Consider the following 27,297-nt stretch of genomic DNA (forward strand, 5'->3'; position numbering starts at 1 on the left):
CTCATTATTATATTGGAGGAGTCACAGTGGTTAAGTGAGTTAGATGCTAGTTCGTGAGCCTGGAGGTCGAGAGTTCGCACCCGGTGTTGGTCGAGAAGTTACCAGGATTTTCCAGCATGGTTTGTTTCCCCGCTTGTCAGTGGTGCAGGATGGAGGGCCTGACAAGGACAGTTGTCTAGTTGTTCGGATGGGATGAAAAACCAAGGTCCTGTTTGCATGTAAAAGATCCCTTGGCTGTTGGGATTCAATATAAGAGTAGGCGATAGTGCCTCTTTGCACACTGTATGGTGTATGCCCGTCTTCATTAGCCTAGTTTGAGCAGAACAGTAGTATAGCTCTCCTTTATCAAAACTAAAAGAGATTTTTTAAAGGAGAAATCATATTGGTTAAATGCTCTCAATTTCCATGTTTTAATTATCAAATATGATTTAGATCGATATAGGAAAATAATTCACCAAACTCGGAAGCAAGCTGTGGAACAACATGTATAGCTAAAATACTTCCCATCCAAATATGATCTACGTTACAGCCCCGAAAAAAAAAACCCATTCAGGAGGAAAAAAAGAACTGGTACAATTTGTAAGAATATATTGTAATAGTAATAGTAAGTCTGTTTTCACCTAGAGTGATATTGAAGACAAATGTTTTTTGGGAAACTTGTGAGAAGAGCCAAACACATGCAAGAGGCTTGTTCTGTTTGAGAAGAATTCCTGCCCGTCTTTATTATCCCAGTCAGAGCAAAACAGTAGGAAGTTAAACCCCATTTCATTTAGCTTGATCTATATAGAGTCATTTTGGGACTAACACATGGTTAAATTTTATTTCAACCATGCGCTGGCGGGTAGGGGTCTTTAGCAGTGGGAGGAAACCGGAGGACAGGCGATCCTATTCCATGTCATGTACAACTGAGAAATCAAAACCACACCGGTTGACTCAATGACAGACGTTATGATACAACATGCATGTGCTAACCATTCGGCCAACCAACCCCCTTCTATAAATAGAAGTGTAGAATGGTGATGTAATGATTACATCATGTGACTGACTACTATAGGCTGGTGGTTGATATATATAAAATACACTAGTAGTTATAGGAAATCGTACTGCAGCATTTATAGCTGTGTAATACGAGACAATCAATAATAAAAATTGATATTTTACTCAGATTATGATGATGATGTGAAACCTTGTCCAATCTATCTTGTATTGTGTAAACTGTGATCATACGTATACAGTCGATCGTAAACTTCATTTAATGATATTAATCATAAATATTGGACATGCAACCATTTGAGTTTGAGGTTATATTTAACGAACAGAAGGTAAAGACGAATATTTTGTTTCTGTTTGTAATTTCTGTTATGTAATCTAGGAGTGATAAAGAGAAAATGGACGACTTGTTTTATTGCAGGGAATACAGAAAAACAGAATAAAGAAAAAAAACTTTCTAGGTGTAGAGATCTCTTGGAGTAGATAGGGTAAAAGTTTATATCAATGGCTAGCGGTTGAATACAAACCATCTTTCTGTGCTATAATCTCATACAACTCTAGCTCGTAAATTATTTGAAGCTGTGTAAATTATTGATTTCTGTGGCCATTTTTGATTAATTCACATGATTATAGATTGAAGTTTTTGTTGAAATGAGATGTCCGACCGTACTGTTTGTATCTCCTGTAGTTATGTCATGTGTCATGTCGATGCTGCTGTTGTTGATTAGGGGTTATAGTTTTACATGCTGTGTCAAGACCGGGAACAAAGTCCTTTGAATTGGACCAAAAACAAAACATCTGATAAGATGGATAAATTATGGTATCTCTGGTGTCTGTTAGTGTAGTTAGTTATGGATTATGTTTTTTTTATAAAAGAAAATAACGAAAGGGGGGGTAGGATGGCCGAATTGTTAGCGTGTGCACGTTGTGTCATAAGGTCTGTCATTGAGTCAATTCGATTCCCTAGTTGTACGTGACAAGGAGTAGGGTCGTCTGTCCAACCTCATGGGTTTTCTCTGGGTCCTCCGGTTTCCTCCCTCTGCTAAAGACCCCAACGCGCGCAAGCGAATTATTGAAAAATTTGTACCATGTGTTAGTCCTGAAATGACTTAGTTTGTCGCGTGTTAAATCACATCTCTCTCTCTTTCCCCCCCCTCCCCCCTCTCTCTCTCATAAAAAAATAATAATAATGCCTTTTAATGTGATTGTCTGAGAGGGAATGAAGTCCTCTGGATGGGACTAGAAACAATAAACTATATTATATATATATTATAGTACTCATGTCTCTTGTGGCTATTGAGTTAAGGTCTTTATAAAAATAATAATGTAGATTGTGTTTTGAATTGAGGTTTTTATAAAAACAACAATGCATAGCGCCTAATTTTTGGTGCTGAGTCGCTATGTGAAGCCAGGATATGAGAAGTCACCAGGGTTGAACTAGGATCTTGAGTGATCAGGTGTTGAACTTTAATAAGTTTTCATCTCAGTGTTGGAATTGGACTAGTCCTTCGAATGGAACAAACAAATATATAATTGTGATAATGAAGTATTTAACCGGACAAACAGTTGAGAAGATGGAGGTTAGGAGATTTTCTTATTGGTCCTTGTTTACTTTTGTTTCTTCTTCCTTTGTATTTTTAACGTTTTAATCGATGCCTAACGAAACGAAACCTAGCTTGTATTCATTGGGTTAAAAATACAGACACCGTCACCCCTCCATCAGATTTTGGCGAACACTGACATGTTAGATGAGTTGGATGGCCGAATGGTTAGCGTGTGCACGTTCTATTACTTGTATCATAGGTTCTGTCATTGAGTCAACTGGTGTGGTTTCAATTTCCTGGTTGTACATGACAAGGATTAGGGTCGTCTGTCCAACCTCATAGGTTTTCTCGCAGTCAACCGGTTTCCTCCCACTGCTAAAGCCCCCACCCCGTAATGAACTAGATTGTGTCCAGTGGACAACCTCATCTCTCTCTCTCTCTGTGACTTATTTAAAATCACTCCTGAGGTTGCAGTATGTTGTGAAATTTTTAGTTCATGATTCATATCTTTTTAAATACTGTACAGAATTAATCCATTTTTTGCCAGATATTCAGCTTTCACAATAGTGTAGTTGATCCAACGATTATCAGTGACATCGCAATAAAACTTTAGATAACAAAAAATACATTTACATGCTTTTTATTTTGAACTTTTACTTAGTTAAATTTATTGGAGGGATAAAATATAAATACTGTACTTTTATTTGCATTAAAATTACTTGAGATTTCCTACTTTTATTGGCCTGGAATGTGCAAATAATTGTATATTTGTGGCCTATATTTAACCTAGATTAGTTGAAGATGACAGGTGTTAAAAGTTAACAGGTGGTTTTAAAGGTGAAACAAAGCAAGTGAGAGTTGAGACTAGGGGACTGACTAGATGATCAACGGCCATCTTTGATTTGGTCATGGTTCAGTGAACAAAGAAACCTGGGGTTAAATAAACCCATAAACTGTAACAAACAATAAAACTATTTGACTGTCTCAGTCAGTATATAAAATGTGGTATGGGGTGTTCTAGTCAGAACTCAGTTAGTATATAAAATGTGGTATGGGGTGTTCGAGCCATAACAGTCTTTGTTAGTATATAAAATATGGTATGGGATGTTCTAGCCATGACGGAGCGACAGTGGCTTCACAAGCTAAAACTGAGGTCCTGTTGGCGTACACGTAAACCATCGCTTGATGGAGTGTAGTCAGTAACACCACTGTAGGGCACATACTGCAGGGATCTCGATAACCTAATTTGAATCGAGACTTCTGACATAGTGCTGGCATGATATATGGCGTTGAATCGATGTATCGCAATTCACCTGGTCATGATTCGCATGTTGAATCATGTGACATTGAATCTATTATGGGAGATAAGATAAAGAGATGGCAGTTATCGCTATAATAGTTAAAAACTAGATAGTGTAAAGGTAATTTGCTGAAAATTTCAGTCAAATTGATTCACTATGAGCCGAGAACGAAGCGGGTGAAATTTTGGCATAGTCTCGGTCATCATTACTAAAATCATTAATATAAACAGCATAGTCTCGATTATCCAGTGTTTTGATTTAATTATCAATGGCCGTTAAGAGGCATATAGGAATCTAATCCAGCCAAAATCGAATCCTAGCCTTGACATCGAGAGTTTATTATGGTCTGGATAAGTTAATTAATGTCTAATTGATAATTTAGATAACATTTCAGGCCTAAAGAAAGACTTGTAATAAGCAGATTTAGCTCTTGCATAATGTATGTTCAATTATCCATTATTAAATTATTAAAATCATTGAAAATCCTGACCATTTGATGTCTAGCTGATTATGAGCTTGTCATGTGAATAAATGTCTAATTGATAATTTATATAGTATTTGAGGCCAATACTAGATTTTGCTCTTGCATAATGTACGTTTAAGGAATCTGTCACTTTAATTGTCCACGTCACACATTATCCATACAAACATTCTTAAATTGTTTTAATCGTTATTTTGATCAATATTGTGATATAAAACAGTTTTATTTCTTCGACATTGGCAGGACTAAAAATATCAATTATTTATTTATTCTGTTGTTTTGTTAGTAAATATTGACCTGGTTATGAATCGTGATACGAATCATATTTCTGAACTTGAATCGCAATACGTATCAAATTTTTTAATCAATGTTGAATGTTTTGAAGAGGAGACATCAACCTTTGCTAAAATGTTGAAATTTGAGATTTCTCACAAATTTTATTAAAATAGAGTTCTCTCCCTTTATGAAGAAACTGGTTTTCAAGGACAAAAAGAAGATATGGTTTCAATGAGAGAATGTAGAGAGAAGAGAGAGAGATGTATATATGACTGTAAGAAAATGAAACAAGTTAATTTAAAATAAGTTAAATATGTATTAAAGCTAAATCTGCCTATTTGGCCTCAAATACCTGTACTATATAAATTATTAATTAGACATTTATTCACATGACAAGCCCATAATCAGCTAGATCATCAAATGGTCAGGATTTTCAATGATTTTAATAATTTAAGTATAGAATGGATAATTGAACATACATTATGCAAGAGCTAAATCAGCCTATTGCAGGTCTTTCTTTAGATCTAAAATGTTATCTGAATTATTAATTAGATCTTAATTAACTTATCCAGACCATAATCAACTCTCGATGTCATCGCCAGCCTGCGATGTTTATTGGATTAGGTTCAGATTTCCTGTTAGACTTCCATTCATAATTTAATCGTGAAATGGATAATCGAGACTATGTTTTTTGTCGTACTGACTTTACTTATGATGATCGAGGCTAAGCCGAAAATTCAATCGCTAAAATCTTGGTTCGGAGTGGATCAATTTGACTTAAATTTTCAGCAAATTTCCTTTACATTATCTAGTTTTTATCTTTTATAGTGAGACCCTACCAACTCTTTATCTAATCTCCCATAATGTATCTTTAAGTTCCATTTGATTTGTGTATATGTAACTTACAACATGTATTATTAATAAACCATATGTTTAGATCTGTTTAATGGATGACTCATCCTTGAAATTATTATTTTAGTTTTAATATTTAAAGTGAATTATGATTCATCTTGTTAGGTATTTTAATTGAAACATCTTGAATCCTGTTCAGACATGCCTGTGTTAACAAAGTAACATGCAATTACCTAAACCGTCAGTCTCATCAAGTTTAAATTTGTCTGAAATACAGCATACAAACTGTTGGATAATTTAAATAATTTAACATCGAATCTGTTATCATGGGCTGTAATCTGATACAGTTACTTAAAATTCCTATAAAAAAAACCCCAAGAAATATGTGAGTCAAGTATGAAATGTTATTGTGAACATACCTTGAATTAATCAAGGAGAGGGGGTTTAATATAGGCTATGCCTGTTCGGGCTGTTCCCCAATCCCTACTCAGATACAAATCAGAATAAAAATATTGCTTATAAAATAAAAAGAAGTCTGTATTGGCTCAGTTATTAAGGTGCTGGCACACTAACCCGGAGATCTGGGGTTCGATCTCAGTGTGTTTTCGCTCTTGTCAGTAGTGCAAGGTGAAGGGCCCGGCAAGGGACAATGTATAGTCTTTTGGATTGGATAAAAAAAACGAGGTCCTGTGTACATATTGACAGTGGGAATTTGAAATAAGAGTAGACCATAGTGCTGCTTTCCGGGCAAAATGTCCATCCTAGCACACTACATGGTATATACCCATCTTTATTAGCCCAGTCGGAGCAGAATAGTAGGACGTTAAACTACCTTTAATTTGATTAATCGCATCTTGTGTAGTGTTAATATGGTTTGATATTGGAGTTATTACTGGAATTTATACAATGTAATCAGTTAATACCTTTGGGTGATATATAGTAGTATATATAATAGATAATATACGCATATTGCACGGTTATAGATGATAGATACATGTAATATACAGGCATATTGCACGGTTATAGATGATAAATACAGACATATTCCACAGTTATTTCTATATATATCTCTACACCTGCTGAGTATATATTTATATCACACACATACAATACACTATCACTCTCCTGGTTCCTTCAGCTTCTAAATTCCAAGTCCTTTCTATGACCAGAGACCAATTTTTGGTTAGATGCAAGATATTCTGAATCTTTCTACAAGATTTCTGATCTAAAAACAAAACATTTACAATAGAAATATTTGAATAATCGGATTACAAATTTCATTTTAACAAACATGAAACTATTAATTTATAAACATTTATAAATATGCCTATTCAGCCTGTTTGAAAAATTTGTTTTGATAAAAACATCAGGTTCTAAAGTATGGAATCCATGATTTAAAAAAAAAATAAAAAAATAAATGAATTTTATTTTATTCGTGATAATTGGACCAAAATTTTATTTTAAAAATACATGCAGCTATTTATCCATTGATATACGTCGGCTATTCTGTATGCGTTTGTAAATATTAGATTTTATTTTAAATAATTAAATAAATCTCTGCTCTAGTACTATAGCCATCTTGTTGTACGCTTTCTATTTAAAATACAAGAATATGATCTTGACACTAAATTTCCCTCCATTTATCATAGCCTCTAACTAAAAACTATTGATAAGATTTTTCTTTGTTTGAGAGTGGAGAAGGGACTGCAGCTTGTCTTGTATGTTTCTACAGACTTCTACTCAGTCTTTATTCACCAGTAATCACAGAGTTATATTAAAACATTCACCAGCCTTGACACTCCTCTCAGTTTAAATGTGGCTAGTGAGTGGAGGTCAGGTCAGACCCCTTTCTTTATGTCTTATCTTATACTTTGTGTTTATAAAAAACCATGTGCAGTTATTAAAATGAGTAAGCGGACATTTTGGATTATTTATTCCCTGTGAAATTATGATAATCAATTTGTGGATTTTTCTCTATATTTAATTGATGGAGTATTGGACAGGATACAGAGTATTTCTTTCTTCACTTGTTAAAGTGATTTGTGTTGTTCATAAAAATAATGTGGATCCATTAACTGAAGACATGTTGGAATATTTATAACTGATTGTGAAAGGTTACATATTTTGATAAAGTATTTCTGTCGATTTAGTTTGAATTTGTTGGTGTTTTTCGTTAGAGTTATTAACTACAGACATTTTGGAATATTTATAACTGTTTGTGAATAGTTAGATTTCTGTGTGTTTAGAGTTCTGTTGGATTCTATTTGTTAAATTTATCAAGATTAAAACTGATATTATATTAGTTGAATTTTTTTTTTATGTTGTTGTGTAGAATGAATCATATGATGATATATTAGCCTATGTTTTAAAGTTGAGTGAGTAAGTAGTTAGATGTTTTTAAGGATGTATATTTATTTGATGTTATAAGTATATTTACATAAGATTTTTAACCACTCCTTCATTCATATAAATTATATTTTATTATTATTCACTTCTCTCAGTCTTTCCTCTCATGATGAAGGATTGAAACAGTTATATAGTTATTATTGGAAATAGGTGAAATTACACTTCTTTCTATGTGAATATTTGAAATTGATCAAGCGTAGAAAATAAGTGAGCTGTCAACATTTGTAAATATTTCAATTTTACTGTTTGAGGTTTTGAAATGGCTGTGTTTATGATATGAGGACTGACCAAGAACTCATCTCTAATAAATATTTCGTGATTTCTGATTTTACTGTGTTTTACTTGGTGAAGTTTAGTAAACACTGCTGTTAATTGGAAATACGCTGAAGTTATAAAGCCTCAATATTACAGATTGAGCTGGATTTTATCTGTGACAATTTCTATTTGTTTAGTGAGTGAGGAATTTATGTGATTTGAAACATTCTAACAAAGAATTTAAGACATTCTCTCTGTGTTATGATGTAACTATCATATTTTATAATGATGATCGTTTGTACCTACCTGTGACACAATTACCTACCTGTGACACAATCACCTACCTGTGATTTGAATACAATAATATCAAGGATATATTATTAATGAAAATGGTGGGTAGATATGTTTAATTGGCATGTTAACATTTCGTATTGGTATAAATATTTCATAGTTTCTGCAATATTCAACTCTGTTATTTGAAATATGATCGGATGGACTCGAGGGAATATGATTGACAATACTAATAGATACATGTTTTAGCCTGCCGAAGTCATTCAGTCAGTGTTAGATTATCTCAATTTCACAATAAATAAACAACATTCAAATCGGATTGTAATAGGTTTAACTGTGTTAGTCAGGGTAATCTGTGTTTCTATGGTTACGTTTGCAATCCAAGGTAGGAGAATTTGGCCGAGATGGTGGCATTCTATGAAGAGTATGCGAAAAGGTTGCTATGCAGACTCAATCTCCTTCAGAGTCGACTGCATGATGTATACGATTGTGTATAGATGCCTGTCGTCATTATTTGGGTTGAGATGAGTAGGATGTTGAAGTCCCACCTCATTTCTATTTATTCCGGTTATTGTGAAATGTTGTTACATAAAGGGCTTTCCACTTTTGTTGTTTTGGTATACCTGGACCGTTTTGCGATTCTGGGCTGTTGGATGCTTCTGGGCGGTTGAGTGTTCTGGACCGTTGGATGATTCTGGACTGTTGGGTGCTTTTGGGCGGTTGGGTGATTCCCGACCTTTAGTTGATTCTGGGCGGTTGAATGATTCTGGGCCGTGAAGCTAAGCCATCAATAAGATACAAGTTAATACAAGTTTATGCAAATTGAATTTAATTCTGGTTGGTTGTTGCAAACACAGCTGTCATCATCATAGTTGATATATTTTTACGAAGAGATTATTTATTGCGTATAAAATTGATTTAGAAATAGTTTGTGTTAATGTCAGTCTGTCCAGTGTAAAGTTGATATAAATAGAAAGTGATCAATGTTATTATCTATAAACATTAACAAGTTTCTATTCGTTGATATTTACATTACGTTAAACTATTGAACAACTGTTTATATCCATGACGTCAATATCCAACTTACTTAAAGGGACAATAGACTAATTGTTGAATAGACACAGTTGAGATACTCTATCAGTTTAAGCTACTTGGAATTTTGCCCTATTTTATGTGATAATTTGTACTTGATAAAGTCCGGGTTTCTGTGTATCCAAGGAGAGGGGGGTGGGGGATAACGTCCACTAGACACAAACTAGGTCATTTCAGGACTAACATATGATTCAATTTTATTAAAATAATTTGTTAGCGCGTAGGGGTCTTTAGCAGTGAGAGAAAACTGGAGGACCCGGAAAACCCCCACAAGCTTAGACAGGCAACCATACGCCTTCGTCACTTACAAGCGGGGAATCAAAACCATGCCAGTTGACTCAATAACAGACCTTATGATGCAACGCGCACTTGTTAACAATTTGGCCATCCAACCCCCTGTGTATCCATGGTGTCTAATGTTGTATAAATGTTGAGGTTTATAATAAGCTTGTAGATGACTAGAGTATGTTCTAACCCATGTTTAAATGTGAGCGTGGTTGGTTTTTATAAATTTATAACCAATTTGCTACTTTAATTGGAATGAGTTATACGAATAATTACGTTATTATGTTACAAGTTTTAAAAATATACATCAATTCATGCATAATGTCACATACACATTGACAGATGAATAATAATAATATAACATAATTTCATTCTCAGTCTATTATATCTTTATCAAATAAACGAAATCTATGACCTCCACATTAAAACATATTATTGAAATAAAATTGAACCAAAATTATGTCAAGTAGACCTTCAACCTCTCTCTCTCTCTTTCTCCCTCTCTCTCTGTGTGATTGTAACTGTTCTCAGTGATTGCTTTATTAATAAAAATTGTCTTGTTAAAGCGCTGGATTTCTAATCCGGTGACTGCTCATAAATGAAATGTCACGTCAGCTTGGTTTCCCTTGTGCGTGGTGCAGGCCTTATGACCTGGCATGGAGAAGGGTGTACGTGACAAGGAGTAGGGTCGCCTGTCCAACCTTGTGGGTTTTCTCCGGGTCCTCCGGTTTCCTCCCACTGCTAAAGACCCCTACGTGCAAACGAATTATTGAAATAAAATTAAACCATATGTTAGTCCCGAAATGACTCTCTCTCTCTGATTTGTTTTCAATAGCCCAGTCGGTGCAGAAATATAGGATCTTAAACTCATTTGTTTCTTGAACATCTTATTAAACCATTCAAGATATGTTCATAAAATTTTCTACACACATCAACATTGGTTGTACTATTGCTAATTACAATCTTCATGCTTTTAATAATTTTCTGTTTCCATGGAAACATCGTTATCAGTATACAATTTTTTTATTCTGGAGCATAACTCATAGTCTGTTATGAACTTTGTAAATACTGGTATTTGGTTGTTAATTACCAACTAAATAGAGATTGTTTATTCCTGACTATTCCGGTATATATATATCCAAGGGCATGTGCCACGTAATGATCCAGTCTTGTATTTTAACTCATGTATTTTGTTGATTCTATTACAAGACTTATTTGACCTGAATAATATCTCAATCATTAAGACGTCAAATTATTTAAATGTGAGGTTTTTACGCACATGTTAGTTGTTAAATAACACCTTCCTTAAATTGATTTTTCTAATAAATAGACGTTTTTTTTTTTTTATTATGAGATGTGTGTGTACAAGGGATGGATAAAAAATTGTTTTGTTGAGAATTGTGAACTACTCAGGTTAAATGTTTTGTTGAGAATTGTGAACTATTCAGGTTATGAGATGTTGATTGAGATGATGTTTCGCTTGAGTGATTTTTTATTTGTTTGATTTTTTTACATGTGTCAGTTGTACTACACCATGACCTGATCAAGCTGTGAACTACCATCATAGCAACATTTCTTTGTTTAATTTGAAACATTTTATAACTAGTGGATATCTTTGTTTAGTTCTCAGTCTATCTGTTAGATTAATACTCAATACCAGTGGATGTTAAATATGTGATCAAATTATTGGATCATGGATATCTTTGTTTAGTTCTAAGTCTATCTGTTAGATTTTATACTCAATACAAGTGGATGTTAAACTTCACGATAGCTGATCAAATTATTCGATAATTCTTTTTGTGTAATTAATTTCCTGATCTGGTATTGTGTATGTTTATAAAGCCTGGTCATGTGTGTAACTTAATCATCCTTGGTGGAAACAGACATTAAAACCAACCATCTATGTATCTTAAAAATTAAAAACAAAACAAAGGATTTGGTTCTCTTATGGAATACAAGGCCTGTGAGTTAATCTTCATTTTATCATTTAAATTTTTGTGGATTTATAAAGCAGGAATTCTTTCTGTGTTAAAGAAAGCTAGGCCTGTGACGTGACTCGTTATATTGTCTCTTGAATTGTACTGTGTATGTTTATAGATATGGTCGTGGTTGTTGACTGTGAGATATACATGTTACTACTAGTGATATAATCCATAGATAGATGTGGTGGTTGTTGATTGTGAGATGTAACTACCAGTGATAATCCATAATATAATTCATTGTGTTTTGTTTTATTCCTTACTTTTGAATATCCTACAAAGATTACCTGTATATTGACTACAGTCCTATAGATTTTTTCTGACTAAAGATTATATCAACCATAGGCCATGGATAGGTTTTTATGACTATATATGATTATATAATGTGGTCGATTGTTCTGTTGATACATAAAGAGGTGACGACACTCTTCAAGCTAGAATAATTTGTTATCATGCTAGATATTAGACATGCTCATTAATTTAGGGGGGGGTGGGTGTTGGATGACCGAATGGTTAGCACGTGCGTGCTGTATCATGAGATCTGTCATTGAGTCAACTGGCGTGGTTTCGATTCCCCGGTTGTATGTGACAAGGAGTAGGGTCGCCTGTCCAACCTCATGGGTTTTCTTCGAGTCCTCCAATTTCCTCCCACTGCTAAAGACCCCTACGCGCAAGCGAAGTATTGAAGTAAAATTGAACCATGTGTTAGTCCCGAAATGATCTAGTTTGTGTCGAGTGGGCGTTAAACCCCATTTCTCTCTCTCTCGCTCTCTCTCTCTTTTCTCCCAATCTGAAAGATTATCTAGCGTTGATATTTTGATTTTGTTTTCTTCATTAAATATTAAATAATCTGCGTACATATTAGCTGTTGATTCAGCTGTGAGAAATATTTTAACGAATTGTGCATCAGGACTGTAATGTTTCTTTGTAAAAGGTCGGGGGATCATGTGGCTAAGTGGGTTAGACGCTGGCTCACTAGCCTGGAGGTCGGGTGTTCGATCCCTGCATTGGCCGAGAAAGTTCATTCAGATTTTCCGGCGTTGTTTCCCCTTGTCAGTGATGCAGGACGGAGGGCGGACAAGGGCAGCTGTCTAATCGTTCGGATGGTACGAAAAACCGAGGTCCCGTGTACACATTGGCGTGCACATAAAAGATCCCTTGGCAGTTGGAATTCGATATAAGAGTATAAGAGAAGGCCGTAGTGCCGCTGCCCGGGCAAAATTTCTCTCATAGCACACTGTATGGTGTATGCCCGTCTTCATTAGCCCAGTTTAGGAGCAAAACAGTAGGACGTTAAACCCCATTTCATTTCATTTCTGTAAAAGGTCATATATTAAGATAGAAGGAAATAAAATATATACATGTATATTAACAACACTCCTATATATATATATATATATTATAATCTACTCTCGTCTCACGTTACAACTCAGATAGAATCTTACACATTTATAACATCTGTTTAAATTGTATCTAATTTTTATTTGTGTTAAGTTCAACTTCTATCTTAGGATGGTAACCATTGGTAACCAGCATTCAGAAGTTGGCATTAATATACTGGATATATATTTCTTTTGTTTTGTGGCAGGCTGGCTGTCTGGTATTTCTAATGATTCAAACTTGGCATAAAGCAGAAATAAATCGTTAGGAATCAGAATATAGTTTATTGTCATTAATCTTACTTATTGATAATTTAGAAATTTTAAGCATCTATGTTTGAAATATTCTTGAATAATAACCATTGTTTATCTCTCTGAAAGCTCACTTACTGTAAGCAGACATTATTTTTTGGTAACCAATCAATTTAAGATTAAGAGTTTCCAAATAGAAGATTCAATTGTGTTAGTGGTATATACATGTAACTGATGCGTAATAAATTTGTAGATGGTCACGGAACTCCATGATTTGACACGACAGCTGTTAGGTTTTATAAATTAATAACGATATTACTACATGTACTTTTACTTCACTTAACAACTAGACATAGTTGGTTTTCATAAATTGCTAAAAATATTTCTTCTTTGATTGCTTTTATTGATTGGCATTTAGTAATTGAACATATTTACACAAGGTATCCGTAAAATTTTATGGATACACAATTACTGAGTTTAATACTAAGCAACGTTTCAACGAAGATAATACTCTCGTCTGTATCATGTACTAGATGAAGACGAGAGTATCCTCATCGAAAGGTCAACTCAGTAATTGTGTATCCATAAAATTGTACCTTGTGTTAATAACAATATTACTACTATTATAGCTTGGATATTTTCATTTATTTCACAATTGTGTATGATAGTAGAATTAATAATTAATACTATGTAACTTTATTATCTATAGAATTTGTTACATTACATTGTATAATATAACTTTTATAAGAAGGTTCACTACACTGGACAATGATACTCCTATATACTGATATACTAGACAATGTACTCCTATATACTGTTATACTAGACAATTATACTCCTATACACTGTTACACTACACTAGACAATGATACTCCTATACACTGTTATACTAGACAATGATACTCCTATACATGGTTATACTACTTGGGGATCACGGTGGCTAAGTGGGTAAGGCGCTGGCTCGCTAGCCTGGAGATCGGGTGTTCGATCCCTGCATTGGCCGAGAAAGTTCATCCCGATTTTCCGGTGTGATTCTCCCTTGTCAGTGATGCAGGACGGAGGGGCTGACAAGGACAGCTGTCTAGTCGTTCGGATGGGACGAAAAACCGAGGTCCCGTGTACTCGTTGGCGTGCACGTAAAAGATCCCTTGACAGTTGGAATTCGATATAAGAGTAGGCCGTAGTGCCGCTGTCCGGGCAAAATTTCCCTCATAGCACACTGTATGGCGAATGCCCGTCTTCATTAGCCCAGTTCGGAGCAAAACAGTAGGACGTTAAACCCCATTTCATTTCATTTCATTTCACATGGTTATACTAGACAATGATACTCCTATACACTGATATACACTGCATTATTAGCTTTACTTATTGAAATAACTGTTATATGTGTGACTCTTTTATTCTGGCGAGTAACCAAGAGAAAGTTGCTTGGAACTTCTCAGACAGGATTCAAATGAGATCAAAACATGAGGTCGTGATCCTGTGACGATTGGAAATCAAAATAAGGGTCGGCCGTAGAACCGTTTTCAGGACACGCTGCATGGAGTATACTCGTCTCTATAAGCCACGTTAGTGCAGAAAACGTAACTTGTTAAACACCTATTTCATATCAATTCTGTTTATAAATCTGAACACACACATACTTGTACCTTTATGTCATCCTACCAGTTTGTTAAAAGTCATCCTTTCATTAACAGATAAAAAATGATTCTGTAGGTGGATGTACTGTGTTTTACCTACTGTAATGTCATCTTGAAATTCTCTTTGTTTTCGATATTTATTGAGTCAAGAATTCTTCCTTAAATTGTTTTTTATTTTGTGTTTTTCAGCTTGATACTCCATCATTTGCTCCATCCATTCAGGTTTTACCGACGTCTACCTCACAACCATCCATCCATTCTACACATCAGGGTTTAAATACCCCCGAAACCTGTCCCCCGCTCTCTCCTCCTACGCTAGATCCTTATAAATTTACGCCTCTTGATGCCGATCCTACCCCGATACAAAAACTCGAAATGCCGGGCCTCACGAAATCTAATCAAAGTCAAGAAAAGGCCAACAGAATTATAGCAGATGCGATCGCTAAGGCACAGGCATCTGGTTTAACGGACATACCAAAAGTGGTTGATCCCGATTCGTTATTATCGACGGTCACAGACGGTACGGAAGGCGAAAGCTCTCCGGAAAAGAAACCGAGAAAAAAGCGTGTGAAAAAAGATGGAGAGAAAAAGGAAAAGAAAGAACGAAAACCTAAGAAACCAAAAGACCCAGCGGATCCAGAAACGCCGAAAGAACCGAAAAAGAGGAAAAAGAAAGTGAAAGCTACAACAGTTGTGACGGATGCTCCTCCGGCTGATGTTGCAGTTGAAGGTGATGTTGTCGTAGAAACAACTGATTCAGCTGCCGATACGTCGACAACGATGATCGATGTCGAAAAACCAGTTGAGGAAGCAGTAGTAGAGAAGACTGAAACACCGGAGAAAAAACCACCGACATCAAAACTTTTTACTAAAAGAAAAAAGTAAGTTAGATCATGTCTTATTTGTAAAACAAAAGCACTGTTTTATTTTTCTCTGCTCCCTTCTGTAACACAAAAGACCTGTTTTATTTTTCTCTGCTCCCTTCTGTACGGCCATTTAAAGAATAAAAAATACCTTGTTAGTCAGGAGAGCAAGTTTAATTTAATACGTTAGTCATCCACAGAATAGTGATGCAACTCTTGCTAGCAGTTAGAACTGATACTGCCGTTGAACCGTATGCCCACAGCAGTATATGTGTCTTCTACGGTACAGTATTGACAGTCAGTATACATGTAACCAAGTCTTGAGAGAGAGAGAAATGGGGTTTAACGTCCACTCGACACAAACTAGGTCATTTTGGGACTAACACATGTGTCTTAAGCCGTGAAAGGATCCGGAGAAAACCCATGAGGTTGGACAGACTACCCAACTCCTTGTCACGAACAACCGAGGAATCAAAGCATACCAGTTGACTCAATGACAGACCTTATGATACAAAGTGCACATGCTAACCATTCGACCATCCAAACCCCTACACACCCTGTATTAACAAATTCAGGCTTTGTCAGGCATAAAATTGTGTTTTTTTCTTTGTTTATATTGTTATTACTTGTGCTCGTAACTCCGAAATCGGAAGTGTTAGGCCCAACACCACCTAGCCTACATGTATGTTACTCTTTGGTCCGAGATACCCCTATACACCAAATTTCAGCCATAGTGTAACCACCAACCCTGAACAAACAAATGACAGTCATAAATATTCGTACATATCCAAGTTGATAATATCAGGTACTAGTTGATAGTGCCTATATATCAGGCACGACTAAAATCAATATTTACAGATCTCCATATATGAACAATTAGACTTATCTGTCGTATGATTTCCTGGAATTCCTGTGATTTTCCATGTAATTAACAACTGTAATTAACTTTACAAGTAAATTATATATTATTTAAAGATCAACTGGTTTTGGTTTGATGACCGGTCATATAATTATATATTATTTAAAGATCGATGACCGGTCATATTATCTAAAACCTATACGTTGGACAATTCAACTCAGTACTTTCAAAATAATACAGCTATTAACCTATAACCTATACGTTGGACAACTCAACTCAGTACTTTCAAAATAATACAGCCATTAAAGATGAATTCTTGGCTATTAACCTCAATAAATACTGTTGATTGCAGTTTGGAATGCTTAAGTGGTAACCATGGAAATACCCAACTTCTTCCGACCTCATTCATAGGCGCCATTTTGTATATCGTCACTGAGTTTAATTAAGATCTGTCCTATAGAAAATGTTTTTAAATTATATATATATATAAATTTATTTATTTCAGACCACCAGCAACATTTATGCAGAAGAATAAAAAACGTAAACGGACGACGTCACCTGACCTATCAGATCTTGATGTCTCACCACAAGGTTCACCTAAAGATGATGATAGTGTACTGGTTCGTACTTATTTTTATTTTTATTCTTATTTAAAGATACATTATGGGAGATAACGAGATGGCAGTTCTCGCTATAATAGTTAAAAACTAGATAGTGTAAAGGTAATTTGCTGAAAATTTCAGTCAAATTGATCCACCATGAGCCGAGAAAGAAGCTCGTGAAATTTTTGCCTAGTCTCGGTCATCATTACTAAAATCATTAATATAAACAGCAAGTCTCGATTATCCACCTTTATTGATTTAATTATCAACGGCCGTAAGCGGCATATAGGAATCTAATCCAGCCAACATCGAAGGCTAGCCTTGACATCGAGAGTTTATTATGGTCTGGATAAGTTAATTAATGTCTAATTGATTATTTAGATAACATTTCAGGCCTAAAGAAAGACTTGTAATAAGCAGATTTTGCTCTTGCATAATGCATGTTTAAATAAGGAGCCGATATGGCTCAGTGTGTGAGGTTCATGGCTCACTATGCAGAAGGTTCTGTGTTTGGGTACGGGCAAATTCCACCCCGGATAATTTGTTCCCATGGAAATTCATCGCTTAAAAAGATATGAAGGCAAAATGGAGGAAGAAATTAGTAGTTCCCTCTCTTCGTGCCTGAAGACTAGCCCTAGGGGATGAATAGTTCTAAGGGATTAATAGACCGGGGATGAGTTGTCCTTGGGGACAAGTTGTTCGGGACAAATTGTCCCAGAGCTGTGTTTGGGTATCAGTGTTGGGCGAGATCGTTTCTCTTGAATTTCCAGCCTAGTTTCCACTGGTCAGTGCTGCAAGGTGGTGGGTCTGGCATGGAAATATGTCTAATCGTTCGAGGCCCTATTTATAACCAAGTTAAAGTGTTTTTCTTGGCAATGACAGAAACAATTTAATTGGTTTGATTTTGATGTCCAAGCATTTTAACATGTATAAAATGATTTATTTTGTAGAAACGACGATCATCTCGTAATACTAAACGAAAGAAGTATATGGATGAACTGGACTTAAATTTATCAGACGATAATACAGAGGTTGATATCGAGGGACTGGATAACGGGCCTGTTGCTATGAAAGCTGTAAGTTCATTGGTTAATATGTATTGGCTGAGAAAGCTTGTTTCCCCTCTTGTAAGTGGTGCAGGACTCCGAGGGCCTGACAAGGACAGCTATCTAGTCATTCAGATGGGACAAAAAACTGAAGTCATGTGTACATAAAGGCGTGCATGTAAAAGAACTGTGGTAACAGACGCAGTGTCAAAATATTTGGGCGGCTGTGAATTAAACTTGTGTCTTGCAAGCTAGGGAATGTGTATGCAAAAATGGAAATCAAGGATCTGCGAGGTTTAAAGTATTTTGTGAAAAAAGGGTAGCCAAGTAAAATTGTTGGTATATGAATATGGATATATTTCAGTACAATATTAGAGAGTCATATTAATATTAATGGTGATCATGTTGCTATGGGTTGATGTATCGTGTTTAGCATCAGAATCACTGTTTTATCTAAAGAAGCAGAGGGAAATTAAAATTTGACTAACCTTTATTACGTGGCAAGGAGTAGGGTCGCCTGTCCAACCTCATGGGTTTTCTCCGGGTCCTCCGGTTTCCTCCAACTGCTAAAGACCCCTACGCGCAAGCGAATTATGTAAATAAAATTAAACCATATGTTAGTCCCGAAATGACCTAGTTTGTGTCGAGTGGACGTTAAACCCCATTTCTCTCTCTCTCTCTAACCTTTATTAATTTGCTGTATGTTTTTTTGTAGGATGAATCTACAGGTGAAGAAGTTATAGTTGTAGAAAAAATACTTGGTGTTCGAATCAGAAAACGCGATAAAGATGTATGTATAATGATTTATATATGATTGTTTATACTCAATATACCATGGTGGTTTTATGTTAGATAAATTCTTTTAATCTCATAAGATCTTATAAGTCATCCTGTAATTCAAAACAGCCGTTCGGAAAACTGTGTCACTACAGACCCGGGACTGTACAGCGCAGTGGACGCTTACGGCTAGCCCCCCGGATCCATTCATTTTTTTTTAATTGTCTGTATGTTTGTGTTTTCCTGAGTATGATGTCCTGTCCGTGTATTTGTTTTTGTGTAAATTTTGTGTGGTGCAGTCCCCCTGAACTTACTATTAGAGATGTTTATTCTTGGCCTTTAGTGACGCAGAAATAGAAACCTTATAGGAGGGGTGCAGGGGCTTCCAGATGGCACCTAAATGAACACCTGGCATTCTAAAAAGAGTAGGCGTTCAGACAAGATCCCTTCTTTCCCTCTGTGTTGAAGATATATATAACGTCATACCGTTCCTATTTTCTGACAATATTATTATTAGCTTAACTTTTAACTGAACTTATTATTTCTTTTATATTATTTGTATAACTAAAGCTTAAGACAAGTTTATCAATATATTATTAACTCCGATCACTCTGTTGTATATCTGTTAAGAATAATGATCCACACAAACAGATGACAATAAGACAAGATTTAATATTTACTACTTTCAATTTTATTTGTGTAACTAAAGCTTAAGACAAGTTTATCAATATATTATTAACTCCGATCACTCTGTTGTATATCTGTTAAGAATAATGATCCACACAAACAGATCACAATAAGACTAGATTTACTATTTACTACTTTCAATTTTATTTGTGTAACTAAAGCTTAAGACAAGTTTATCAATATATTATTAACTCCGATCACTCTGTTGTATATCTGTTAAGAATAATGATCCACACAAACAGATGACAATAAGACTAGATTTACTATTTACTACTTTCAATTTTATTTGTGTAACTAAAGCTTAAGACAAGTTTATCAATATATTATTAACTCCGATCACTCTGTTGTATATCTGTTAAGAATAATGATCCACACAAACAGATCACAATAAGACAAGATTTAATATTTACTACTTTCAATTTTATTTATAGGAGAGTGCAGAAAATGGAGATGATACTCAACCTGCTATAACAGAAGAGGAAGAAGAATTTCTGGTCAAATTTAAAAATTAGTAAGTTATTCTTTCTTCAATAATATATTTCAACTGGCCCCAGCACAACTGCCCCCAGCACAGCTGGCACCAGCACAATTGACCCCTGCACAACTGGCCCCAGCACAACTGCCCCCAGCACAATTGGCCCCTGCACAACTGGCCCCAGCACAACTGCCCCAGCATAGCTGGCACCAGCACAATTGGCCCCTGCACAACTTGCCCTGTACAACTGTCCCCAGCAAAAACTGGCCTCATACAACTGCCCCCAGCAAAACTTGCTCTGTACAACTGCTCCCAGCAAACTGGCCCTGTACAACTGCCCCCAGCAAAAACTGGCCCTAAACATCTGCCCCCTGGAGATAGCTTGTTTCTTTATTGACATTGGTTAAAAAATTAATTTTTGGACGACAATTATCTAATATTTAATTTATTCAAATCCTATTTATGTTACAGTTCTCATCTTCACTGTGATTGGAGGACGCAGAAGGAACTGGAAGAGAAAGACAAGAGAATTCTGGGTAAAATAAAACGTTTCAGACAGAAAAAGCAACAACAAAATGTCTTTGAATTGGTAAGTTGTCGAAATAGTTACATCGTGGTAATTCAATTTAAAAAAAAAAAAAAAAAAATCATTTTAATTTGAAATTATCGACTGGGGGAAATAAATTCCTCAATTTATTATACATAATGAGTCTTGTATGCAGTGGTGGAAATTGCCTTCCAGATTCAGAGCAACTAGGTGCTATTGCTTGCCAGGCGCCTTTTCTGGACCACTGATTAGGGAAAATTAGGCCAAAGCCCCAGGAATTCAATTCAACAATTCGCTGTCACTAACCTCAAAATGACATCGTGGGTTCACTCTCGGTGTTGGCTGAGGAAGTTAATTGGATTTCCCTCTTGTCAGTGGTGCAGGACAGAGGGCCTGACAAGGACAGTTGTCTTGTCGTTCCGATGAGATAAAAAAAACGAGGTCCTGTGTACACTTTGGTGTGCACATAAAAGATCCCTTGGCATATAGAATTCGATATAACAGTAAGCCATAGTGCCGCTGTTCGGGCAAAATTTCCCTTATAGCACACTGATGTATGCCCGTCTTCATTAACACACTCGGAGCAAAACAGTAGCAAGTAAACCCCATTTTATTTCATCTATATAAAGAAACTTGGTAATTTGATATCAAAATGAGTTTTTCTATTTTCTCCAGAATGAAGATGATGAAGAATATTTCAACCCAGATTACACGGAAGTCGATCGTGTTTTAGATGAACAAATCGCGAAGGATCCAGCCACGCAGCAAGAGATGACATATTTCCTTGTAAAATGGAGGAGTATGGCGTACGAGGATTGTACTTGGGAACTACAACAAGATGTCGACCCAACCAAAGTTGAATCTTATCGTAAATTTAAAGTTCCACCACCAGAGGATGAAAGAAAGGTAAAAATAAACAATATCATATCTCAGTTTCACAAAGAAGTTGTTGAATGAGAGCTATCCGTCTTGACTAGCCCTGTCGAAACAGAGAAAAAGGACGTTAAACCCAAATTTATTTCAGTTCAGTTATTACAGGATGAAAGTCCGCGAGGAGAATATCGAAGTATATATTTCACATGCGTATAAGTTCAATCGTATTTTCATATTTTTCCGTCCTTTGAACATAGATCCTGTCAAAGCGGTGTACAAGATGAATAGCAAACTTGATGGGAGATGTTGTGTTCCATTAGAGTTGTGTCCCTTTTATTCAGATTTATTTGAGATTTTTGATTGCACTGCTGTCAATTTGGAATGTTTTGGACTGACAATTGAACCTAGCCAAACTTTAATGTCACATGATAAATCTAGTCATATTTTACGGCCTCACGACAAACCTAGCCAGACTTTATGGTCACGTGACAAACCTAGCCATATTTTACGGTCATATGACAAACCTAGATAGACTCTACGGTCATATCACACTCTTTATACTTACCTCCCTTGCCAAACGATTAGATACATGTTTATATCTCTGTTTTCAAATAACATATTTTTCTTGTTTAAAACTAGGCCTAGATCTAGAGTTGTATTTATTTTAATAAACCGATCAATTATTGATATAATGTGTTTATTGATGTATATTTTACAAGAGAAAGACTAAAACCATCAATTATTGATATAATGTGTATATATTTTAACAGGAGAAAGAAAGACCTAAACCTAGTGAATGGACTCAACTTGATAAATCAAGAGAATATAAGAATGATAATAGAATACGAGATTATCAATTAGAGGGTGTTAACTGGTTGACATTCTGTTATTTTAACAGGTTAGTTTATTTATTTACATAGTAGCGCAGTTGGTGCAGAAAAGTAGGATGTTAAACCCCATTTCATTCCTTGTTTATTACTCACAATGTCCAAGTTTCTTACAGGGCGGAAGGAATGGTTTGACGTGTGCATGTTCGACCAGAAAGTCTGTCATTTTGTCAAGTGATGTGGTTTCGAATCCCCCATGTACGTGACAAGGAGTAGGGTCACCTGTCCAACCTCGTAGGTTTTCTCTGGATCGTCCGGTTTCCTTCCACTGCTAAAGACCCCTACGCGCAAGCGAATTATTGAAATAAAATTGAACCATGTGTTAGTCTCGAAATGACCTAGTTTGTGCTGTAAGTGGACTTTTTCTTCAAGTTTCTCTGCTGGATTATCTGTTTGTGTGTGGTCATGTTCTCCTGCTATTACTATAGATTAAAAGTGGTGGTAGGACTATTGAATAGATCAGTTATTTTCATTTAATCAAATGGTTAAAGATGGTGTTTGTTTTTAATTCATTTGATTAGCCGTTAGAATTCTGAAGTCGGTACAGGAAAGACAACTGTCTTTTATCAATGCAAATTTTACCCACATTATCCTACAACTTGGCTTACATGGAAATATTGTTGTCCTATAGTTTATGATTACACCATGAATAGTGTGTTACACCCCATTCCATTCATTCCTACGATTTGAAATGTGGTTGTCACTTGAGGTTTAAATTGTCATGCGATTAACTTGTGTTTTATACCAGCTTGAGGTTTAAATTGTCATGCTATTGACTTGTGTTTTATATATGTTATGTTTTATTTTTAGACAAAACTGTATATTAGCTGATGAGATGGGTTTAGGTAAAACTATACAAAGTATTACATTCCTACATGAGATTGATCTGTATGGTATACACGGACCGTTCCTAGTCGTGGCTCCGTTATCGACCATCGCTAACTGGCAACGAGAGTTTGAAACCTGGACAGACATGAATGTTATAACATATCATGGAACGTAAGTACTCGTTATTTTCACCTTAATCAAGAAACTTTATGGATATACGAGGGGTGTCTCAAGAGTTTCCGGTCTAACCATGAACCAATTACCCAAACTCAACCTTAAATATCTATATATATTTTTGACTGTTACCTTACGGCTGTCCCGAGGTTGAACTGTAGGGTATATGGGTAAGTCGAGTCGAAGAGTGACATTGGCCCGCTGGCATTGCTCTATGCAACCTGCGACTGAATAGGCTTTGTTTATAGATTTGTTGACGAGTCTACCGTAAAACCGTCTTAAAAGATATATTTATAAAAATTTGTACACACAATTTATTTCTCCAATTTTAATCATTCTGTCCTAAGTTTGTTTCTGGAGTATAATATCTTTATAAAACTTTGTACCCACATCAACCTATTATAGTAGTTGTAGTCTTCAGATTGAATAATTTCAGTCATAGATATGTTTATTCACTAGTTATAAAGATATATCACTTGTTGATGTTTGTATTTTCTGTGGTGATTTATAGAGTTACTGCCCTTTTATGAACTATATTTCAGTTATTGATCTGTTTATTGTAAATGTTTGATATATTTTCAGAGGTCCAAGTCGAACTATGTTACAAGAATATGAAATTTATTACCGAGACTCTTCTGTAAGTAGTTTTATTTCATTTCATATTAATTTGGTTAAAAAACTAATAAAAGCTTTCGGTATATCTGTTCGACTGTATATTATGTTTGTATTGATTTATACATCCTGTAATTATAGAAATACAGGTAGATTTTATGTAGAAAAGAATCGTAAATTTATCATAATGTTTCCAGTCTCCCAACCCTTTTTCATTTGATGCCCAAGGATTATTCCATTATCAATAGTCTACTTTCTCTGCATGCATTATGGTTTGATCCTGTAGCTACGCAGATTTTCGGGCCTGTCCAGCTTCTGTTACTCTCTCCAAAGGAATCATTTAATCCAGTAGCTACACACATCTACCGACCTGTCCAGCTTTTAATACTCTCTCTACCGGAATCATTTAATCCAGTAGCTACACAGATATACCAACCTGTCCTACCTCTGTTACTCTCTCCACCGGAATCATTTAATCCAGTAGCTACACACATCTACCGACCTGTCCAGCTTTTAATACTCTCTCCACTGGAATCATTTAATCCAGTAGCTACACAGATATACCAACCTGTCCTACCTCTGTTACTCTCTCCACCGGAATCATTTAATCCAGTAGCTACACACATCTACCGACCTGTCCAGCTTTTAATACTCTCTCCACTGGAATCGTTTAATCCAGTAGCTACACAGATATACCAACCTGTCATACCTTTTCCTCTATTTTAATGAAGTGTCGTTGATCTTGTATTTATATATTTTATATATTTTACAGGGTGCTAAGATTCCTGATCTTTATAAAATCCATGCATTAATTACAACGTACGAGGTGATAATATCAGACATAGAATTACTCAGTAGTATAAAATGGCGATGTCTCATCATTGACGAAGCTCACAGGTTAAAAAACCGAAACTGTCGACTGATGGATGGATTGAACAAAATACAACTTGTAAGTTTATATTGACAATTAAACAACATTTTAATAGTAAAGTTGTCTGTACAATTTAAAACTAATCTGAATGATTATTTTAGCAACATGAAATACTAATTATCCAATAGTTGAAGATTCATTATGTAAGAGCTAAATCTTGGGTCTTTTTTCCAGCTTCTTATGTTATATAAATTATTAATTAGACATTTATTCACATGACAAGCCTATAATGAACTTTAGCAACATGATGTAAATGAAATGAAATGAAATGGGGTTTAACGTCCTACTGTTTTGCTCCGAACTGGGCTAATGAAGACGGGCGCAACATGATGTAATATTTATTAGATAGTTAATAAATCCACACAATAATAATATCAATCCTTTGTTTATATTATATGATTTTACTGAAACACAACTTTTAGATTGGCTAAGCGAGTTCCCCAATCCCCTTCAGACATCCTGAATAAAAATATTGTTTAGCAAAAAAAACCAATAGAAAGCAGGAAAGTTTTTAGCTGGATTTTACATAGTTTTGTAGTTAGCAACAGATTTAATATCCCTCAAATGCTGACCAGAAATGAAAGTTTTTATTTTTTTTTATTGAACAGGAACATCGTGTATTATTAACGGGTACACCATTACAGAACAATACAGATGAATTATTCAGTTTACTCAATTTCCTTGAACCTAAACAATTCGCATCATCAGAAGCTTTTGTTGCCGAGTTCGGAACATTAAAAACAGAATCTCAAGTAGATCAACTTAAAGAGGTAAGATTAAAACAACGGTCGTCTTTTATCTTTGGTTCAGGACGTGTTGGATATCTCCTGAAATCATATAGTGATATGTCCAGTCATTGGTTGAGTAGAATCTGAAATCATATAGTGATATGTCCAGTCATTGGTTGAGTTAAATCTGAAATCATCTAGTGGTATGTCCATTCATTGGTTGAGTTAAATCTGAAATCATCTAGTGATATTTCCAGTCATTGGTTGAGTTAAATCTGAAATCATCTAGTGGTATGTCCATTCATTGGTTGAGTTAAATCTGAAATCATCTAGTGATATTTCCAGTCATTGGTTGAGTTAAATCTGAAATCATCTAGTGGTATGTCCAGTCATTGGTTGAGTTAAATCTGAAATCATCTAGTGATATTTCCAGTCATTGGTTGAGTTAAATCTGAAATCATTTAGTGATATGTCCAGTCACTGGTTGAGTGAAATATTCATATTAACAGAGTGATTAAAATTTTCATTAATACCAGGCATGTGAATTTGAATAGTATTATTTATTTAATGAAGTTACAGTCGTGATATTGAAATAGACCCTGTCCTATTCTACCTGTTTCGTTTCTGTATCATATCTTATAAACCGCTTAAGTCTTGCTTTGTTGCTAACAAGAAAATTCTCAGATTTCATGATTTTTGTAGTTGCATGTTCTACAAGTTGATGACTGAGTCCATGTTTATCTAGATTTAGTAACCTATGACATTATTTGTTTTGTAGATATTGAGTAACCTATGATGTTATTTGTTTTGTAGATATTGAGTAACCTATGATGTTATTTGTTTTGTAGATATTGAGTAACCTATGATATTTGTTTTGTAGATATTGAAACCTATGATGTTGAGAAGATTGAAGGAAGATGTAGAGAAAAATTTGGCACCAAAAGAAGAAACAATTGTTGAGGTATGATATTGAAATATATCTTTCATTAGCTGGACCGAAAAACTGAGGTCCTGTGTACACATTGAGATTCCGAATAAGAATAGGTTGTAGCGAAGCTTTCTAGACAAATTTTCCCCCATACCGATCTGAATTACAATATCAGTCTTTAAATCCAAGCATACTGGCTGTCAATCACATGGCATTTGCTGTTGGGGTGGTTACATCGGTGGGTCAAGTCCTAAAGTCAAGAACTAAACGACCTGTGGGTAAAGAAAAACAAGTATCAACAGGGACTGGCATTTCTTACAAAGGGTACCTGCCAAGTTTCATTCGATTCTGTTCCCTAATGAGGACGAATGGGGGGAGGGGGGAGGGTGGTAGAATTGAAAGTAGACTAGCGAAGCTTTCTTGACAAATTTTCCCCCATACCGATCTGAATTATCCC

The 27,297-nt window shown here is 35.3% G+C and overlaps 1 protein-coding gene across 5 annotated transcripts in view; it reads left to right on the forward strand.

Annotated features, from left to right (window-relative positions):
* Nucleotides 1–27,297, forward strand: part of LOC126817006 (chromodomain-helicase-DNA-binding protein 8) — a 75,137-nt gene that overhangs the window by 14,855 nt on the left and 32,985 nt on the right. For 3 of the 5 annotated variants that reach the window (XM_050543806.2, XM_050543809.2, XM_050543808.2), the window contains exons 3-15: nucleotides 15,213–15,904; nucleotides 17,251–17,365; nucleotides 18,298–18,423; nucleotides 19,109–19,183; nucleotides 20,289–20,368; nucleotides 20,804–20,921; nucleotides 21,555–21,785; nucleotides 22,523–22,650; nucleotides 23,450–23,638; nucleotides 24,224–24,278; nucleotides 25,026–25,202; nucleotides 25,793–25,954; nucleotides 26,793–26,873. In XM_050543806.2, coding sequence (XP_050399763.1) covers nucleotides 15,213–15,904; nucleotides 17,251–17,365; nucleotides 18,298–18,423; nucleotides 19,109–19,183; nucleotides 20,289–20,368; nucleotides 20,804–20,921; nucleotides 21,555–21,785; nucleotides 22,523–22,650; nucleotides 23,450–23,638; nucleotides 24,224–24,278; nucleotides 25,026–25,202; nucleotides 25,793–25,954; nucleotides 26,793–26,873 — 2,229 coding nt within the window. Of the gene's footprint in view, nucleotides 1–8,021; nucleotides 8,498–14,833; nucleotides 14,952–15,212; nucleotides 15,905–17,250; nucleotides 17,366–18,297; nucleotides 18,424–19,108; nucleotides 19,184–20,288; nucleotides 20,369–20,803; nucleotides 20,922–21,554; nucleotides 21,786–22,522; nucleotides 22,651–23,449; nucleotides 23,639–24,223; nucleotides 24,279–25,025; nucleotides 25,203–25,792; nucleotides 25,955–26,792; nucleotides 26,874–27,297 lie in introns of those variants that run through there. The other 2 variants (XM_050543811.2, XM_050543812.2) reach the window with 2 other exon arrangements.

The sequence above is a fragment of the Patella vulgata genome, chromosome 3 (genome assembly GCF_932274485.2).
Source record: "Patella vulgata chromosome 3, xgPatVulg1.2, whole genome shotgun sequence".
NCBI lineage: Eukaryota > Metazoa > Mollusca > Gastropoda > Patellidae > Patella > Patella vulgata.